The following is a 12,917-nucleotide window of genomic DNA, read 5'->3' on the forward strand; positions in this document are numbered from 1 at the left end:
ACCGCAGTAACTCAGCCCCACGCCTTCGTTGCAAGGACCTTTATTGACGTAGGACCTACAAATACAGCCCCTCCCCCCTCCCCCCCAACGACGCCCCTCCCCCACTGATGACGTAGGACCTACGATAAAAACAAAAGGGTGGGGCCACACCACGTGATCTCTCCCCCCCACCCCCCCCCATTTTCCGGGGGGGCGGGGCCCAGACATCCGGGTCCCGTTTGTGGGGCGGGGCCCGAGTGTCCGGGTGGGCGGGGCTGAGGCGGGGGCGGAGCCGGCGACGTCAGGGGGCGGGGCCACGGACCTGAGGGGAGATGGGGTTAAGGGGGCGGGGCCAGGGTGTTGTGGGCGGGGCTGGGGGCGGGGCCATGGGGCAGGGTCTTACCTGGAGAAGCCGCAGCTCGGGGGCGGGGCGAGCAGTGGGCGGGGTCAGGCGGTGGGGGCGGGGCTTCCACAGAAGCCCCGCCCCCACCGGGCCCCTCCCTCCTCCGCAGGGGCCGGCTCCGTGGGGCAGCCCCACGGCGGGGCTGGGGTTAAGGCACTGCGGCGGCCACGCTATGGGGAGGCCGTGGGGCAGGGTAAAGGCACCGGGAAGGGGGGGTGTGTGTGGGGGGGGGGAGATGGGGGGCAGCCCCACGGGGCTCAGGTGTGGGGCTGGAGCTAGGGCGGGGGGGGGGGGGAAGGTTCAGTTGTGGGGCTGGGAGGTGAGGGGCTGCTGCTGGTCGCCGTGGGGCGCAGCGTCGCCGTGGGGCGCGGAGGAGTCGCCGTCGGCGAGGGGGTAAACCACCAGGCAGAGGCGCTGGCCGAAGCGTGTCATGGCGTCTGTGGGAAAAGGGCCGTGACCCACGGCGCCCCACGGCACCCCACAAGAACCCCGTGGAGCCCCACAGCACCCCGCAGTGCCCCATAGCACCCCACATCACCCCCAAACCCCATCCCTCCCCAGCATGCTGCCCCTCCTGCTGCCCCCCAAGTGCCCCCTCCATCCACCGAGCGCCGCCCTTACCCCCCAAGTGCCCCCCACCCCCACCCCCCACGCGCCCCCACTGACCCAGGGCCCTGCGCAGGGCGGGGGGCCGGGGTCCCCCCCGCAGCCCCAGCAGGTAGAGCGGGGCGCCGGTGGCCATGATGCCCAGCCCGATGCCGCAGACCAGCGGCTCCGACCAGAGCGAGAAGAGCAGGAGGGCGGCCCAGAACAGCAGGTACACGCCGGGGAACAGCAGGCTCACCTGGGGGCGGGGCCACACCGGGGAACACCCTCAGGGGGCGGGGACAGGGAAGGGAACGCCCCCGGGGGGCGGGGACAGGGAGGGGAACGCCCCCAAGGGGGCGGGGACAGGGAGGGGAACGCCCCCAGGGGGGCGGGGCCTGTCCTCAGGGGCAGGGTAAAGGGTGGGGCAAAGGGAGAGTGGGCGGGGCAAGAACATGGGTGGAGCAAAGGGGGCGGGGCCACGGGAGAGGGGGCGGGGCCATGGGAGAGGCTGGGGCAACGAGGGAGTGGGCGGGGCAACGAGGGAGTGGGCGGGGCTATGGGGCAAAGGAAAGGTGGGCGGAGCATCGGGGGGGGTGGGCGGAGCATCGGGGGGTGGGCGTGGCTCACCCGGATGGGGCGTGGCCTGTCGGGCTGCCTCCACCTGAGCACCACCAGCCCGGCGACGGTGACGCCGTACCAGAGGTAATTAACGAAGCCCACGTAGTTAATGAGCGTGTAGATGTCGCCCGTCACCAGCATCAGCAGGGTGGAGACGCACTACGGGGCGGAGGAGGAGGACGGGAGGTGTGGGCGTGGCCCGGCAGGCTGGCCCCGCCCTCCCCCCAAAAACCCGCAGAAGCCCCGCCCACTCACGGTGACGAGCAGGGCGGGGATGGGGGTGCGCCGCTCCAGGTGGATCATGGCCAGCAGCGCCGGCAGGTGGCCCTCGCGCGCCCCCGCGTAGAACAGCCTGCCGTGACGTCATCGGGGGGGGGGGTGATGTCACACGGGGGGGTGGGGGGGTGGGGGTGGGAGTGGAGGGGGTGTGGCTGGGGGAAGGGGTGGGGCTTGAGGCGTGGCCTAAGGAAAAGGGGGCGTGGCTTGGGAAGGGGCGTCCCCAGGAGAGGAGGGGGCGTGGCTTCGGGAAGGAGGGGGCGTGGCTTCAGGGAGGGGGCGTGGCTTCAGGGAGGGGGCGTGGCTTCAGGGAGGGGGCGTGGCTTCAGGGAGGGGCATCCCCGGGAGAGGAGGGGGTGTGGCTTCGGGAAGGAGGGGGCGTGGCTTCAGGGAGGGGGCGTGGCTTCAGGGAGGGGGCGTGGCTCCCCAATGGGGGTGGAGCCATGGAGCTGGCCACTCCCAAGAGGGTGGAGCTAAGGGGGGCGTGTCCCCATAGTGGGCGTGGCTACAAAGGGGGCGGAGCCAGGAGGGGGGGTTCAGCCCCCAGGTGGGTCCATGGAGGGGGGGGGGTGTGGGTGTGATGATGCGGGTGTCGGTGTGATGTCACGCCGAGGGCGCGGCTGGGTGATGTCACTGACCGTGAGCAGGTGAAGAGGGAGCCGTTGACGCCGCCGAAGGTGGAGAGGGCGACGGCCAGCGGCATCACCCAGCTCACGGCGCCCAGCACCTTCTCCCCAAAAGTCTGCGGGGGGGGGTGGGGAGAAGAGGGGACAAAGGGGCGTGGCTTGTGGGCGGAGCTGGGAGAAGGGCGTGTCCCCGCCCCCCCAAAGGCCCCGCCCCTCACCACGGCGACGGCGTTGGACTCGAGCAGCTCGCGGGGCGACATGGCGGTGACGTAGGCCACGTTGGCGAAGACGTAGACGAAGGTGACGAGGGGGATGGAGATGAAGATGGCGCGGGGTAAGTTCCTAAGGGGGGGGGGGGGGGAGGGGAGGGTGAGAAGCCCCGCCCAGGCCCCCGCCCTGGCCCCGCCCAGGCCCCCGCCCTCTCACCGGTAGGGATCCACCAGCTCCTCGGTGACGTAGTTGAGGAAGTTCCAGCCGCCGTAGGCGAAGGAGCCCTGCAGAAAGGCCAGCGCCACCCCCCCGGCCGTGGCAGGCTCCCAGAAGGAGAAGGCCTGTTCCGGGGACAGCCAATAGGATTCGCCTGTGGGGACAGGGGGGCGGGATCAGCGGGGAGGGGGCGGGGCCAGCAGGGCCATGGATATGGGAGGGGCGGGGCCAGCGGGGAGGGGGCGGGGCCAGCGGGTAGGGGGCGGGGCCAGCGGGGCCATGGACATGGGGAGGGGGCGGGGCCAGCAGGGGGCGGGGCCAGCAGGGAGGGGGCGGGGCCATGGACATAGGGAGGGGGCGGGGCCAGCAGGGGGCGGGGCCAGCAGGGGGCGGGGCCAGCAGGGCCATGGATACAGGAGGGGGCGGGGCCATGGATACAGGAGGGGGCGGGGCCAGCAGGGCCATGGATATGGGGAGGGGCCAGCGGGGAGGGGGCGGGGCCAGCAGGGCCATGGATATGGGGAGGGGCGGGGCCAGCGGGGAGGGGGCGGGGCCAGCGGGGAGGGGGCGGGGCCAGCGGGGAGGGGGCGGGGCCAGCGGGGAGGGGGCGGGGCCAGCGGGGAGTCTTAAAAGCAATACCACGGGTTATATAGATAATTAGAGAGAGCGTAAGAGTAATTAAAGGCTCTGGTGGTAATTATGGGGGGTGTAGGGCTAATTGGGGGGGCCCTAGAGGTAAGTAGGAGGGGATTAAGGGGTTCCTGGGGGTAATCAGGAGGACTGGGGGTAATTAGTGAGTCCTAAAGGTAATTAAGGGGGGCCCTAGAGGTAATTAAGAGAGGAATTGAGGGGGTCCCAGAGATAATTAGCAGGTCCTAAAGGTAATTAGGGGGACCCTAAATGTAATGGGGGGATTAAGGGGGCTCTGGGGGGTAATTAGGGGGGGCTAAAGATAATTAGGAGAGTACTAGAGATAATTAGGGAGCACTAAGAGGGTCCTGCGGTAATTAGGGGGGCTGGGGGTAACTAGGAGTGGGCTGGACATAATTAGTGGGGCACTTAGAGCTAATTAGTCCAAAACACAATTAGGGAGGCTCTAGAGATAATTAGTGGGGGTGGGGGTAATTAGCAGGCTGGGGCAATCAGGGGTTGGTTTTGGGGGGGCTCCCAGGATCCATTTTTGGGGCCTCTGGGGTGAATTTTGGGGTCCCAGGGAGGATTTGGGGGGGGGCAGGGGTGGTTTTGGGGGTTTCCCAGAATTTTGGGGCTCCTGGGGGTCGATTTTGGGGTCCCAGGATCCATTTTGGGGTCCCAGGGGTTGATTTTGGGGCACCCAGGATCCATTTTCAGGTCCCAGAAGTTGATTTTGGGTTCCTGGGGGTTGGTTTGGGGGCTCCCAGGGAGGATTTCGGGGTTCCCAATAACGATTTTGGGGTCCCAGGGGTCGATTTTGGGGTCCCAGGATCCATTTTGGGGTCCCAGGGGTTGGTTTTGGGGTCCCTGAGAGGATTTTGGGGTCCCAGGATCCATTTTGGGGTCCCAGGGGTCGGTTTTGGGGTCCCAGAGAGGATTTTGGTGCTCCCAGGATCCATTTTCGGGGTCCCAGAAGTTGATTTTGGGTTCCTGGGGGTTGGTTTGGGGGCTCCCAGGGAGGATTTTGGGGTCCCAGGGAGGATTTTGGGGTCCCAGGATCCATTTTGGGGTCCCAGAGAGGATTTTGGTGCTTCCAGGATCCATTTTTGGGGTCCCAGGATCCATTTTCAGGTCTCAGAAGTTGATTTTGGGTTCCTGGGGGTTGGTTTGGGGGCTCCCAGGGAGGATTTTGGGGTTCCCAATAACGATTTTGGGGTCCCAGGGGTCGATTTTGGGGTCCCAGGATCCATTTTGGGGTCCCAGGGGTTGGTTTGGGGGTCCCAGGGGTCGATTTTGGGGCTCCAGGGGTCGATTTTGGGGTCCCAGAGAGGATTTTGGTGCTCCCAGGATCCATTTTGGGGGTCCCTGAGAGGATTTTGGTGCTCCAAGGATCCATTTTTGGGGTCCCAGGATCCATTTTTGGGGTCCCAGGGGTCGATTTTGGGGTCCCAGGATCCATTTTTGGGGTCCCAGGATCCATTTTTGGGGTCTCAGGCTCCATTTTTGGGGTCCCAGGCTCCATTTTTGGGGTCCCAGGCTCCATTTTTTTGCCTCTGGCCTCAATTTTTGCGTCCCGAGACTCAATTTTCAGCATCCCCCGCGATCAATTTTTGAGGTCCCAGAGCTCGATTTTTAGGATCCCCCCGGGGATCAAAATTTTGGGGGTTCCCGGGGAGGGGGAGGGCGCGTAGATTTTTGGGGCTCACCCCTGCAGATCTGAAAGATGCCGGTGCCGATGATGAGGGCGAGCGCCAGCAGCTTGCCGGCGGTGAAGACGTCCTGCACGCGGGTGGCCCAACGCACGCTGGCGCAGTTCACCCACGTCAGCAGCACTGCGGGCGACGCGACACGACGGTCAGCGGGGGTACGGGCAGAGCGCGGAAAGGACAGGCAGGAAGGAAAGTACAGGCAGGAAAAAAGGGGGGGGGGGGGGTGCGGTGTCACTCACGCAGACAGGCGGCCGCCAGGAGCCGTAACCCCGTTTCGGGGACGGGGCAGGAGGGGAACAGCGGGTGCAGGACGTAGTTGGCGAAGGTGAGGGCGATGACGGCTTGGTTGGTGGGGTAGATCACCAACACCGCGATCCACAGCCGCAGAAACCTAACGAGGACGGAGAAAAGCGGTTAATTAAAACCTCGTTAAGCGTTACCGGCCCGCACGGCGCGCGCACCAACACACACACCCCCCCCCCCGCTCACCCCGCCAGCCCCCCGAAGATCTCGGTGACGTAAGCGTAGTCGCCGCCGGAGCGCGGGATGGTGACGCCGAGTTCGGCGTAGCAGAGGGCCCCCACGGCCGTCACGGCCCCCGTCGCCCCCCAAACCAGCAGGGCCAGGCCCAGGCACCCCGAATTTTCCAGCACCCCTTTCGGGGAGACGAAGATACCCGAGCCGATGATGTTACCTTGGGGAGGTGAGGTCAGCGAGGTGAGGTCAGCAAAGGGGGTGGGGAGGGGGGGAACAGGGACGTGGGGCACTGGAGGGACCCCAAAACCACGCTGGTAGGCGGCACCCCCCACCCTGGGGGATGGCCCATGGGGTTTGGGGGGGGGGGAGAGCCCCTTGGGGGGGGGTGTTTGGGGTGGGGGGGCCCCTTGGGGGGGGGTTTAGGGGAGGGGGAGCACCCCTGGGTGGGATGTGGGGGGGTGGGAGCCCCATAGGTGGGGGCTTGGGGGGCCATGGGTGGGGGTTGGGGGGGGGTTTGGGGTGGGGGGGCCCCTTGGGGGGGGGTTTGGGGGAGGGGGAGCACCCCTGGGTGGGATGTGGGGGGGTGGGAGAGCCTTAGGTGGGGGGTTGGGGGGGGGGTGTTGGGGCAGGGGGAGCCCCTTGGGCTGGGATTTGGGGGGGTGGGAGCCCGTTGGGTGGGGGGGAGACCCCAGGGAGGGGGGATCCCCCCCCCGGGTGGAATTCGGGGGGGGTGAGAGCCTCTTGGGTGGGGGTTTGGGGAGCCCCTTGGGTGGGTGTTTAAGGGGGTGGGGGGGGGGATCCCCCCGGGTGGGTGTTCAGAGCAGGGTGCCCCCTCCCCCCAGGGTACGTATTTGGGGGGGGGGGCCGGGAGCCCCCCCCGCCGCCTCACCCACGATGATGCCGCAGGCGCTGAGCAGCCCGATCTCCTTCTTCAAGGCCACGCCGCCGCCATCATCGCCCCCCCCTCCTCCTCCTCCTCCTCCTCCTCCTCCATCTCCTTTCAGGGGGGGTTCCTCTTTTCCCAGGGGCGTACCCCGCTGCCGGGCTCCCTCCTTCATGCCGCCCGGCTGTTTGTTGTTGTTGTTTGTCGCCGTAAGGTTGTTATTTTTGGGGGGGGCGTGCGGGTGTTTATTCGCTCCCCCCTTCCCGACGGGCGACGCGGGGGGCGGTTCTCCGTGGCCGCTCCTCTATGGGGGGTGGGGGCCCTCCTGGGGGTTTTGGGGGGCTGTAAAGAAGGGAAACAACGGGGGGTGTTTAAAGGGGGGGGTGCGTGGGTAGAATAGAAAGGGGAGGGGGGCACCCCTAAAAATACCTGGAGGGCGAGCGGAGCGTGTCTTCCCCCCCTTCTCCTTGCCGGCGACCTTCGGTCTCCCCTCGGCGACCCGGAGGCTGATAACGGGGAGCGGACTTTCCCCCTCTGGAGAAGGAGGAGGAGGAGAAGGAAGGAAGGAAGGAAAGAGGAAGGGGTGGGGGGTGGGTGACCCCTCCACGTGACCACACCCCCCCCTCCTCAAAGGTGCCTCAGGCCCCTCCGGACCCCCGAAATCGCTGGGGTTGGGCTCAGCCCCCCCCCCATCTCCCCTCAGCCCCCTCATTTCCCCTCAGCCCCCCCATCTCCCCTCACGCACCCCTCCGAGCCCCCCCCACCCCCTCACGACCCCTATCTCCCCCCGTTTCCCCTCACGACCCCCCCCCATTCCCCTCACATTCCCCTCACACTCCCCACCCCCCCCCCAACTCCCTCACGGCCCCCACCCCCCCGTTCCCCCCGCACCCCCCCAAATCTCCCCCCCCCCAAATCCCCCCATTTCCCCCCACACATCCCCCCCCCCGCTCCTACCTCCCTTCCCGCCATTTCTCCTCAGCCGACCCCCCCTCTGCCCCCCCACCCCCCTCGCCGACGCCTTTTCCCGCCCTTTTCCCACCCCCGCGCATGCGCACTCCCCACACCGCGCACAACTCCCTGACCCCGCCCACTCCCTAGGCCACGCCCACTCCACCATCGGCCACGCCCGCTCCCTTCCCCCGCCCACTCCCCATTCTCCGCGCCCCCCCGCGGGACCGCGCATGCGCGACCCCCTCCCACCCCCTCCGGGGCACCCCCCGCGCATGCGCACTGCCTCTCCCTCGCCTCTCCCGCGCATGCGCACTGCCTCTCCCTCGCCCCTCCCGCGCATGCGCGCCCCTTCCCGCCTTTTCTCCTTTAATTAACGCCCCGCTAATTACGCCTCTCGCCCCGCGCGCTCATTAATAACTCACTCATTAACCACCCCCGGCGCCCCGCGCCCCTTAGCGGCTTATTAATTAACCCGGCCGCACCGCTATTAGCGCGAGCGGACTTCAACCTCTCCTTAAGCGCTTAGCGGGGCCCTTATTAACCCCCCCCGCGCTAATTAATTAACCCACACCCCCCGCGCTAATTAATTAACACCCCCGCGCTGATTAATTAACCCACACCGCCCCGCGCTAATTAACCCACACCCACCCCACCCCCCCTTAATCGCTCTTTGGCCGTCAAAGGAGTGCTTTTTCGCGCTGAGGGGCGGGGTTAATCCGTTAATTAGCGCCGCCATTAATTAGAATCATTAAACGTGGCGGAAAAAATAGAAGAAAAAGCTCGAAAAAAGCAGTTTTGTCGGTGAAAGCGGGAGCGCGGCGCCTTTAAGGCCTCGCCCCGCCCACTTCCTCCGCTCGCCCCGCCCACCCTCCCCACGCCACTCACCGCTCGCCCCGCCCACCCTCTCCCCCGCCACTCACCCCCTCCCGCCCCGCCCACCTCCCCTCTACTCGCCCCGCCATTGGCCGCCGCAGTCCCCGCCCCTTCGTGTCCGTCCGTGTGGCTCCCCCCCTCCCCGAGGGCGGCGCGCATGCGCAGTGCGGTCGGGCGGGCGGCCATGGCGGCGCTGCGGGGCGGCGGTGCTGCGGGGCAGCGCGGGGCTGAGGCGGCCGCGGCCGCGTCCGGAGGGACCGTAACGGGGAGCGGAGAAACGGGGCCGCCTTACGGCAACGGGCTGGGAGCGGCGGCGGCGGCGGCCGGGCAGGAGGAGGCGGCGGTGTTAGGCGAAGCGGGGAGCCGCGGGAGGGGAGGGGGAGGCCGGGGAGGAGGAGGAGGAGGAGGAGGGGGGGGGGGCAGCGGTAGCGCTGACGGGGGGAGGCCCGGGGGGTAGCGGGGCCGGTGTTTCCTCCTCCTCCTCCGCCGCCGCTTCCTCCTCGTCGTCCGCCGCTTCAGCCGCCGCCTCAGCCGCCGCCGCTCCTCAGCCGCCGCACGAAGCCTCCGAGGAGTTGGAGGAGGAGGCGGGTTTAGGGGACGGGGATCCCGGAGATTCCGCCATCGAGGACCCGGTGAGGAGGCGGGGGGGGGGGAAGGGGGGGGGGAGCCGGGGTCACGTGGGGGGAGCGGCCGGGCCGGAAGGGGCCTTGGTCACGTGGTGGTGGTGGGCCTTGGTCACGTGGTGGTGGTGGGCCTTGGTCACGTGGGATGGCGGTTTTTTTGGGGGGGGGGTGTCCGGGGTCATGTAGGGAGAGTTGGGGTCACACGGGGGGGGGGGGATGGGATCTTGGTCACGTGGGAGGTGGATTAGAGGGGGTTTGGGGGGGTCCAGGGTCACGTGGGGGGTGATTTTGGGAGGGTTGGGGGGGCCAGGGTCATGTGGGTGGGCCAGGGTCACGTGGGGGGGGTGATTTTGGGGGTCTTGGTTAAGCGGGGGGAGATTTTGGGGCCGAAGGGGGAGTTTGTGGGGGTCTTGGTCATGTGGGAGGTGGATTAGAGGGGGTTTGGGGGGGGTCCAGGGTCACGTGGGGGGGTGATTTTGGGGGCGATGGGGGAGTTTGGGGGGGTCCAGGGTGGGAGGGTTCTGAGGTCAGATGGGGGGTGATTTTGGGGGTGAAGGGGGGGGTCCAGGGACATGGTGCGGGGCTGGTTTTGGGGGTGAAGAGGGGGTTTGGGGCAGTCCAGGATCACTTGGGGGGGAGCTGAGGTCACAGGGGGGTGATTTTGGGGGTGAAGGGGGGTTTTTTGGGGGGGTGCACGGTCACATGGGGGGTTCTTCTCTCCCTTCCCCCCCTTGACCTTTGCCCCTCTCCCCCCAGGAGCTGGAGGCCATCAAGGCCCGGGTGCGGGAGATGGAGGAAGAGGCGGAAAAGCTGAAAGAGCTGCAGAACGAGGTGGAGAAGCAGATGAACATGAGCCCCCCTCCGGGCAACGGTGAGCCGGGCCATGCCCAGGGGCGGTGCCAGCACAAGCCACACCCCCTTCCCCCTAAAAAGAAAATGGGGGGGGGTGCGTGGTTTATTAACGTCGACCTTTGATTCCTCCCTCGTAGCCGGCCCGGTCATCATGTCGCTGGAAGAGAAAATGGAAGCCGACGCTCGCTCCATCTACGTGGGCAACGTGAGAGCGGCGGGGCTTGGGGAGGGGGGAAAGGGGGCCGGGGGAGGGCAGGGGGGGGGTGCGCATGGCGGCCGCGCCCTCACAAACCCCGCCTCCCTCTCCCGCAGGTGGATTACGGGGCGACGGCGGAGGAGCTGGAAGCCCATTTCCACGGCTGCGGCTCCGTCAACCGCGTCACCATCCTCTGCGACAAGTACAGCGGCCACCCCAAGGGGTGAGGCGGGACCCCCGTGGGCCTCCAGGCCACGCCCCCGTGGGCCTCCAGGCCACGCCCCCATGGGCCTCCAGGCCACGCCCCCTGCCCTGGAGCCACACCCACATGGGCCTCTAGGCCATGCCCCCACCATAGAGCCATGGGCCTTGGGGCCACGCCCCCCTGCCCCGGAGCCACGCCCCCACGGGCCTCCAGACCACGCCCCCTGCCCCAGAGCCACGCCCCCATGGGCCTCCAGGCCACGCCCCCTGCCCTGGAGCCACACCCACATGGGCCTCTAGGCCATGCCCCCACCACAGAGCCATGGGCCTTGGGGCCACGCCCCCCTGCCCCGGAGCCACACCCCCACGGGCCTCCAGACCACGCCCCCTGCTGTGGAGCCACGCCCCCACGGGCCTCCAGACCACGCCCCCTGCCCTGGAGCCACGCCCCCATGGGCCTCCAGGCCACGCCCCCTGCCCTGGAGCCACGCCCACATGGGCCTCTAGGCCATGCCCCCACCATAGAGCCATGGGCCTTGGGGCCACGCCCCTCTGCCCCAGAGCCACGCCCCCACGGGCCTCCAGGCCACGCCCCCTGCCCTGGAGCCACGCCCCCACGGGCCTCCAGACCACGCCCCCTGCTGTGGAGCCACGCCCCCACGGGCCTCCAGGCCACGCCCCCTGCCCTGGAGCCACGCCCCCACGGGCCTCCAGGCCACGCCCCCTGCCTGGGAGCCACGCCCCCACGGGCCTCCAGACCACGCCCCCACCCCGGAGCCACACCCCCTGCCCTGGAGCCACGCCCCCATGGGCCTCTAGGCCACGCCCCCACCATAGAGCCATGGGCCTTGGGGCCACGCCCCCTGCCCCCGGAGCCACGCCCCCTACAGTGCTAGCCACGCCCCCACCCCTTTGTAGCCCCGCCCCCTCTATAGCCCCACCCCCCAATCCCACTGCTTCCTGCCCCTCGTAGCCCCCACCTCCCTCGCATAAACCCCACCTACCCCTGTAGCCCCGCCCCTTATGGCCACGCCCCCAGTGTGTAGCCCCGCCCCCCGTAACCCCTCCCCCCCCCCCCCAGGTTCGCCTACATCGAGTTCTCAGACAAGGAGTCGGTGCGGACGTCGATGGCGCTGGACGAGTCGCTGTTCCGCGGGCGGCAAATTAAGGTGATTCCCGGGGAAATTGGGGGGGGGGGGGGGGGGGGGGAGGAGGGCGGGGACACGCTGACTGACAGGGCCCCGCCCTCCCCGCCCAGGTGATCCCCAAACGCACGAACCGTCCCGGCATCAGCACGACGGACCGGGGGTTCTCCCGCGCGCGGTACCGGGGACGCGGCGGGGGGTTCGGCGCCGCTCGGGCGCGTTTCTACAGCGGCTACGGCCGCCCGCGGGGGCGGGCCTACAGGTGGGGGCGGGCGTGGGAGTGACGGGCGGCATCCTCAGCCTATGGGAGGGGGGGAAGCTGGGGGGGCGGTGCTTTGGGGCTGGGGGTGGGCCAATGGGCAGCTGTCTCGGTTAAGGGGGCGGGGCTTTGGGTTGAGGGGTGGGCCAATGGGTGGGTGCCTCGGGGGGAGGGGGCGGTGCCTGGGGCTGAGGGGCAGTGCGTTGTCCAATGGGTGGGTCCTTTGGGCAAAGGGGGCGGGCTCTTGGCTGAGGGGTGGCCCAATGGGTGGTTCCCTTGGTCTGATGGGCACTGCCTTGTCCAATGGGGCGGTTCCCTCGGCTGGTGGGCGGTCCTTCGGGCTGAGGGGTGGCCCAATGGGTGGTTCCCTTGGTCTGATGGGCGCTGCCTTGTCCAATGGGGCGGTTCCCTCAGCTGGTGGGCGGTCCTTCGGGCTGAGGGGCAGTGCTTTCTCCCAATGGGCGGTGCCCCCTGCCCTTAGCCCCGCCCCTGACCCCGCCCTTTTCTCCACAGGGGCCGGGCCAGAGCCACCTCATGGTACACCCCCTATTAGGGGGGGATCCCCCTCCCCCCCTCCCCTCCCTGCCCCTCCCCCCTCCCATCCCCCACCCCCCCTTCCAAAAAAAAAAAAAAAAAGAAAAAAACGAAAAGAGAAACAAAAAAAACCCCAGGAAAAAAGGAAAAAAAACGCCCTCGAACCCACCCGCCGCAGCCGCATGCCGGGGGGGGAGGGGCCCTGGCTTCCCCTCCCCCCACCCCCGGCCCCTCCCCCCACCCCGCCCCTCCCCCCCCAGGTTTCAGTGTGTTTATCGTTGCAGGTGGAGCCGGAGGGGCCGGACGACGCCGGGGGGGGGGGGGGGGAGGGGGGGGGCGGGGGGAGGGGAGGGGAGAGGGGGAGGGGTGGGGGGAGGGGAAGGTGGAGGAGGGGAGGGGTGGGGGAGGGGTGCGCTGGAGGGGTGGGGGTGGGGTGGGGTTTTTTTTGGAGGGGGGAGGGGGAAATGGGGAGGGGGAGGGGGAATAAACGGCTGCTGGGGGGAAGAGGCGTGGCCTGTGCTGTGATTGACAGGGCAGGGGCGGGGCCAGCTCCTCCCTTGGGGGGGGGAGGGGGGAGCCCGGGTCCAGTCCAGCCCAGTGGCTCCCAGTTGCTCCCAGTTCCCTCCATTGCCCCCCCCAGTGCCCCCCGCCCCGGGGCT

General features: G+C 68.5%; 2 protein-coding genes across 4 annotated transcripts; one reads left to right on the top strand and one right to left on the bottom strand.

The window, feature by feature from the left end:
• Window positions 1-29: 29 nt before the first annotated feature.
• Window positions 30-7,613, bottom strand: SLC7A8 (solute carrier family 7 member 8). Of its 3 annotated transcripts, XM_054811493.1 has the most exons (14): window positions 7,576-7,613; window positions 7,048-7,152; window positions 6,625-6,960; window positions 5,748-5,952; window positions 5,498-5,649; window positions 5,256-5,381; window positions 2,917-3,070; window positions 2,709-2,832; window positions 2,503-2,606; window positions 1,844-1,940; window positions 1,598-1,747; window positions 1,049-1,226; window positions 383-819; window positions 30-301 (listed from the first exon to the last, which is right to left on the bottom strand). In XM_054811493.1, the coding sequence occupies exons 3-13, from the start codon at window positions 6,791-6,793 to the stop codon at window positions 683-685; spliced, it is 1,596 nt and encodes a 531-aa protein (XP_054667468.1). In that variant the 5' UTR covers window positions 6,794-6,960; window positions 7,048-7,152; window positions 7,576-7,613; the 3' UTR covers window positions 30-301; window positions 383-682. The 3 variants fall into 3 exon arrangements, with proteins under 3 accessions (XP_054667468.1, XP_054667469.1, XP_054667470.1); XM_054811494.1 differs by lacking the exons at window positions 30-301; window positions 5,256-5,381; window positions 7,576-7,613 and having other exon boundaries at window positions 417-819; window positions 7,048-7,193; XM_054811495.1 differs by lacking the exons at window positions 30-301; window positions 1,049-1,226; window positions 7,576-7,613 and having other exon boundaries at window positions 677-819; window positions 7,048-7,183.
• A 1,271-nt stretch (window positions 7,614-8,884) lies between these two features.
• On the top strand, window positions 8,885-12,335 carry PABPN1 (poly(A) binding protein nuclear 1). Its single transcript, XM_054811512.1, has 7 exons — window positions 8,885-9,077; window positions 9,825-9,939; window positions 10,058-10,125; window positions 10,233-10,339; window positions 11,402-11,489; window positions 11,579-11,727; window positions 12,238-12,335. The coding sequence occupies exons 2-7, from the start codon at window positions 9,858-9,860 to the stop codon at window positions 12,275-12,277; spliced, it is 534 nt and encodes a 177-aa protein (XP_054667487.1). The 5' UTR covers window positions 8,885-9,077; window positions 9,825-9,857; the 3' UTR covers window positions 12,278-12,335.
• Window positions 12,336-12,917: the final 582 nt, after the last annotated feature.

Source organism: Grus americana (assembly GCF_028858705.1).
Source record: "Grus americana isolate bGruAme1 chromosome 37 unlocalized genomic scaffold, bGruAme1.mat SUPER_37_unloc_1, whole genome shotgun sequence".
NCBI lineage: Eukaryota > Metazoa > Chordata > Aves > Gruiformes > Gruidae > Grus > Grus americana.

What these genes read in the sequence shown, in the direction of transcription:
- SLC7A8 (XM_054811493.1), bottom strand. Translation starts at nt 6,793, where the DNA reads ATGAAGGAGGGAGCCCGGCAGCGGGGTACGCCCCTGGGAAAAGAGGAA. An exon ending in CGCCTGCGGCATCATCGTGG is followed by an intron (nt 5,953 to 6,624) that starts GTGAGGCGGCGG and finishes CACCTCCCCAAG; the next exon opens with GTAACATCATCGGCTCGGGT. An exon ending in TCCCTCTTCACCTGCTCACG is followed by an intron (nt 1,941 to 2,502) that starts GTCAGTGACATC and finishes ACGTCACGGCAG; the next exon opens with GCTGTTCTACGCGGGGGCGC.
- PABPN1 (XM_054811512.1), top strand. Translation starts at nt 9,858, where the DNA reads ATGGAGGAAGAGGCGGAAAAGCTGAAAGAGCTGCAGAACGAGGTGGAG. An exon ending in TACAGCGGCCACCCCAAGGG is followed by an intron (nt 10,340 to 11,401) that starts GTGAGGCGGGAC and finishes CCCCCCCCCCAG; the next exon opens with GTTCGCCTACATCGAGTTCT. An exon ending in TCCGCGGGCGGCAAATTAAG is followed by an intron (nt 11,490 to 11,578) that starts GTGATTCCCGGG and finishes CTCCCCGCCCAG; the next exon opens with GTGATCCCCAAACGCACGAA.